The following is a 6,064-nucleotide window of genomic DNA, read 5'->3' on the forward strand; positions in this document are numbered from 1 at the left end:
AATCAAATGCTGCTGACAGGTAAGACAGTTTTTCAAATAAAGTCGAAAGCTGCCAATGGGGCATTTTAAAAAAAACAACTAAAATAAAACAAAAGACTGGATCCAACAACACAGAGGTCTTTGGTGACCTTGATAGCAGTTGCGGAGGCATGGAGCAACAGAGAATGGGAAGTGAGAAACTGGAAACAGTGAGAACATCCTACTCTTTCAAACAGTCTTGCGATAAAGGGGAGCAGAGAAGTAGAGGGAGGCAACTGAGATGGAGAGAGGATTGTTGAGTGTTTTCCCCCCCCTCTTTTAGAGGGGAGATATAACAGCTGGTCTGTATGCCAGTGGAAACGATCCAGTAGAAAGGAAAAGACTGAAGATGCAGGAGAGAATTGGTGAAACAATGCTCCCCAGCAGGTGAGAGGAGATGGAATCTGGAACACAGGTAGAGAGATGGCCTCAGATGGAACAATGACAGTTAATCCACACAGCAGGAGGGAATCCAGTATACAGTGAGATGCTGACAGGCGGCTACTCGCGGAAGGGTTATTTTTGTTTGTTTAGGTATTTTTAGTTGTTTTTTTAATTTAAAAAATCAAAGACACATGGGAGAGTGTTGGAAACTTGTGATAGTCCCAGAAAATCTACACTGATGGTCATCATGCCAATATTACACATTTGCCATCTAGCTAGTTAGGGATACACTCTATCAGGGAAAGGGAAAAAAAAAACAATTTCACATGTAATACAAAAGTCATGTTTTACTTTTCCTGTCTTACATTCCATTTCCACCATTAAAACACAATCAAACAATTATTCCCCGAAAATCCTATGTGGTTTGAGCAACAAAAGTGGGCCTTTAGCCGTATGAAATTTTAGTTGCTGTTTCAGAGCTGCAAAAAGGCTTCAGTCCTCTCTGAGCTACAGACCTGCAGGGCAAGGTTGTTTCAGTAGTTTTCTTGGTCACTCTGATATGCTAATGTATCAAGTGAGTAGCCCTGGTTCACTGGTTTGAGCTAAACTAGACCCAGATCCAAAATGTATCTGGCAGTAACTGAGAACCTGGTTGATGACACAGATGAATGGGGGCCCTTAGGAACTTCATCCCATTGTCAAGACTTGGCCAGTTTGACTGAGTTGGAATGATTTGGAAAACTATAAATCTGTCATCCCATCAAAAACTTTAATCTCATCAAAAGAAACCAAATTGCTGGCATGATGTCATTAGCTATATTTTTTAAATTTTAAAATTACTCTATGTTCATTAGAGCATTACTAGTAATAGTCAATATATGGAAGCAACACACACATATACATATATGTACATATACATATATATTTGCCCTGGCTGGTTTAGCTCAGTGGATTGAGCGTCGGCCTGCGAGCTAAGTGTCGCTGGTTCGATCTTCCAGTCAGGGTACATCAGAGAAGGAAAACTCTGACTCCAAAAAACCTCCGCTGCCTTGCGGCATACCTCTTCAGGGGAAAGGCTAAGGGAGTAAACCCCGACAGAAAATCCGGAGCCGGAGTCCCTAAGGCGGTTTGACGTTGTAGTCAACACCGGCAACTCCTGCGGCGCACCTGAACCCAAGCTGTATCGACTCCGTCTTTCCCTTGGACCCTTCAGCTGCGAAGAGAGGGGGGGTCTGCTGCATGGGCAACAGCAGACCCTCCATATTACCCTGCCCAGGCTCTGTAGCTTCAGCGTCATCGCAAGATGTCGATTCAACACGGGAGGAGACAGATACCATGTCACTCCCGAGTCGGACTGCACAGCCATTCTTGGCGGTGCAGATAGACTCTGAAGAAGCTACACCATCGTCTCTCGAGACGGACGGCTGCCGACGACGACGACATATATATACACACACACATAATGAAATACCATTCAACAATAAAAAAGAATGATATCTTGCCAGTATGTGACAATATGAATGGACCTAGAGGGTATTATGCTAAGTGAAATAAGTCAGACAGAGGAAGACAAATCCTGTACAATTTCACTTACATGTGGAATCTAAAAAATCAAAGGAATAAACAAAACAGAAACAGACCCAGAGATATACAGAACAAGTTGATGATTGCCAAAGGGATGGGGGATGGGAATAAAAATTTTCTAAATATAATAAAATAATTAATTTCTTTAGCCATTTATATATGATTTTATGTCCAACAATAGTGGCCATCTCCAGAAAAACAGCCTACTTCTACCTCTCAAAATAAAGTAGCCATGTCCTTGCTTTCTTGTCAAAGGAAATTACTCCCTACAGTTCACAATCTTCTCTACTCATAATTTATTTCCCCAAGCTACCATTTCAGATACCTTCTGCAACAACAATCACACAGTCTCAAAAAAAGGATCCATGAGCAGGAAATAAAGAGGGTAACTTGCAAATAACATAAGAAATTAAGATGTCTTAAGAATACTGTATGGAAGTAAAATGTGTTACTATATTTTATTATTAAATAGCAGCAAAGAAAGTCCAGATCCAGCCATTCTACTGAAATTGAAATGTACACAATTTCAATTATGCATGTGCATTCAAAGAAATGAAAGTTAACAGTCCTAAATGAAGACAAACATAAAAATTACTCATGGATAAAATATGGCTAATTTTAGTTTGTAATCTTAAATTAGAATGGAAATGTAAAATGCCATAAAAATAATGAGTGCATGACAACTACATATGTGAAGTACTAAAACAGGTAGTAGCTGGCAAAGCACAGGATATATACCTTCAGAGTTTATATCACTGATCATTGGGTATAAACACTGACCACTGGATATAAACCAACCACTTAAAGACATATCCTATAAAAACTACATTATCTTCATGCCCAAATTAAACAGAATAAAACAACTTGCCCAAGTAGTAGTAGCAATTACTATGTCAAAGCAAACAAAAAGAATACAGTTAAGTCCTCACTTAAAATTGTGGATATGTTCTGCAACCTGAAGCAAAATGATGTATAATAAAACCCATTTTCCCACAGGTTAATTGATATAAACAAGAATGAAGTTCTACTGCATCTCATCAGCTTTTATAACAGCATTAACCTAAACTTCAATATTCAAGGATGTGCTATATAAATGTTGATTTCATGAGGCATTCATAGTAAACCATTTCACTTCCTTCTTAATTGAGCTTTCTAGGAGTCCAGTTTTCCCCAAGCCCCTTCCCCTCAAAGAAATGTTTAATAGTTACTCTTCATATTGTCTAGACCAACACTGTCCAAAAGAAATATAATGAAAGCCACACATGTAATTTAAAATGTTCCAGTAACCACTAAAAAGTAAAAAAGAAACAAGTGAGATTCATTTTTAATATTTTACTTAATATATCCAAAATATAATCAGATCACTATGAAATCAATATAAAATTATTGAGACATTTTACATCCTTTTTTTCTCACTGTCTTTTAAATTCAGTGTGTATTTTACACTAACTCACGTCTCAATTCAACTAGTCATATTTCAATTGCTCAACAGCCACATGTGGCTAGTGGCCACTATATTGGACAGCTTGTGGCTACCAGATGAATTCCCTAAGATAAAAATAGCATTAAAAATTGGAGTCAAAAGAACTAAAGACAGTGAAGCTGGAAAAGTCCCGAATCCAGCTATTCTTCATGTTTCTATGTCCCCAACTATATATGTGAGGCTGTTTTTCCTCACTTCAAATAACATATTACAACAGACTGAATACAGAAATACATATGAAGATCCAGCTAGCTTATTAAACCAGAAAGCAAAAAAATATGTAAAAGTGTATAACAATGTGACTTAGCACTAATTTTTTTTTTTTTTTTGCTTATTTTGGAAAATAGTCATGTATAACTGTAAGCAATTTGAATGTAGATCCTATGCTCTATCAACTGCTATCTGTTTTCAGTGCTTCATGTATGTAGTTGTCTCTCAGTTACTATTTCTGTCACTTTATATTTTAGCTTGATTTACTTTTGTGATATTAACACAAAAGGAGTTTGCTGCATTCTTAAATGAATTAATAAGCGGTCTAAAATTTCTATTCTAATTTCTAACATGGTAGATATATTCATAGCTATAACTCACATAAACAAAAAACCAATAATCATTAAGCATATAAAAAGATCTTAAGACCAAAAAGCCTGAGGGTTGCTATTCTAATCTATCACACAACCTCTGAAAAACAAAGAGGAAGAAATTAAAAGAAGTCAAAGTCTCAACACTTTCTTTCCTATTTCTCTATAAATTCCACAAAATTATTCATTCTAACATTAAGCTTAATTTTGTTATTAGATAGTAAATAAACAAATTTAATTCATCACGTATAGTTCACACACAGGGTGGAGTAAAAGTAGGTTGCAGTTGTTCGTATGGAATACAATAATTAATCAATAATACAAGAATAAACTCTGTGTTTCATATTCTTAACATTGTAAACCTACTTTTGCCTCACCCTGTACAACTGTTGAGGTAATCTGATGAGTAGAACTGTTGATGTACACAGGCCTTCAAAACACAGACACATGATTAAATTAAAGCTCATATGGAACCTTACTTAGAACAAATGAGATTAACTGACCAATCATCTCAGGTGCTTTTTTTACTTTTTCAGAAGACATGAATGAGTTCCCATAAGCCATAGTTTTGTCATTATTTTCCAAAGTGATTCACAAATAGTAATTAATTTTTTCAGCACTATAATAACAGCATAGTATATATTAAGAAATCACGGTGCTCTCCAATCTTTGTCACTATATCCCAGAAGAAATTAAGATAGCATTACTCCCACTTAGGATTATAGAAAAGTGTATTTTAACTTCTGCAGCAGAATGCACCAACAGAAAGGAGGAAAGTACTATGTCCATATTCTGGTATCCTGTTCTGATTTATCCCCTGGACCAATAAAGGAAGCTGTGAACACTGAAGAGCAAAAAATTATTATAAAAATGCAAATTCTGAACTGATGTGAAAACATAACCATACCTCTAAAACATGTGATGGACCTCAGAATATCACAAAATTCCCAGGAGAGTATAACAAAAAGTTAGCTGGGGACACAACTCTTAAGTCCCAATTAACATTTTAAGGAAGCATATAAGTAATTCAACCTTGTATTTTGTAAAAGATTAAAGTATACCTTGGGCATTGCAATTTCAAAAATTTTGTAAATATCTGCTGAGATACTGTCAAAAACGTAAAGAATTCCTTTGTGTTAACCAAAGAAGTGTGGTCAAATAACAATTGATCTTTTAAAACTACTGATCCCAGGTGAAATACTCTGAAGAAAAAATATATATATATACATATAATAACTTACTTCTCATGTTAACATCTATAGGATTTACACTTGCAGCGTGAACTTTGATAATGACTTCATTTGGATAATGTATGATAGGTAACATCATGTCGTGAGTAAATCGAAGCACTTCATTCTTCCCATATTTATCTATCACCCAAGCAGGCATGACCGTGTTCCTTGGAGAGGTAGTACTAATCTTTCTGACTGAAGGCTTTTGTATAACTTGGCTTCTCCAGAAGCAAACCATAGTACATGCCTTTCTTCTAAGTACACAAGTCTTCAGAAATTCCATTGTAAACATGTGGTTGAGTTGCGTGCCCTAATTAAATAGCACTTGGATTGGATTAAACTGTCAGCCTTGAAATCCGTCAGATTCTGCCAAACACACTGGCCGATTTCAAAACTGAGAATTCACAAATGAAGCTGGCCTAATGGAGCAAATGAAATTAGAAGAATATGGAATTAGACTGGCTCCTCACATCTGAAATGCTCCGATTAACGTTCCAATCAGTATTCTGTCCATTCTCCTCCCAACTTAGGCCCTCTTCTCTTAAAAATAAAACCAAAATCAACCCCCCTAAAACTCTGCCCCCTCCCAGGAGCACTTGGAAGGACCAACTGACTCCGCTCCCGAATCGGACGCCACAGAGAATCAGACCCTTCCAGTTCCCTGCCGCGACCCCAGCCCGGAGTCTCCTTGCCACCCGCTCTCCATCTCCGGGAGACTTGCCTTGAGGCGCCAACCAATCACGTGCAAAGATCATTTCCTCGGCCTGCAATCCGACCAATGG

At 37.1% G+C, this 6,064-nt stretch overlaps 1 protein-coding gene across 4 annotated transcripts in view; it reads right to left on the reverse strand.

The window, feature by feature from the left end:
* The window catches only part of RTN4IP1 (reticulon 4 interacting protein 1), a 46,800-nt gene extending 40,778 nt beyond the window's left edge, over positions 1-6,022 (reverse strand). For 3 of the 4 annotated variants that reach the window (XR_016511634.1, XM_090279719.1, XM_090279718.1), the window contains exon 1: positions 5,292-5,996. Coding sequence is in view for 2 of the 4 variants with exons in the window: in XM_090279719.1 (XP_090135845.1) it covers positions 5,292-5,574 (283 nt within the window). In the remaining 2 variants the exon portion in view is untranslated. The other variant, XM_090279720.1, reaches the window with a different exon arrangement.
* Between the last annotated feature and the right edge of the window lie 42 nt (positions 6,023-6,064).

This window comes from Furipterus horrens, unplaced genomic scaffold, assembly GCF_987537825.1.
Source record: "Furipterus horrens unplaced genomic scaffold, mFurHor1.1.pri manual_scaffold_6, whole genome shotgun sequence".
Classification (NCBI taxonomy): Eukaryota; Metazoa; Chordata; class Mammalia; order Chiroptera; family Furipteridae; genus Furipterus; species Furipterus horrens.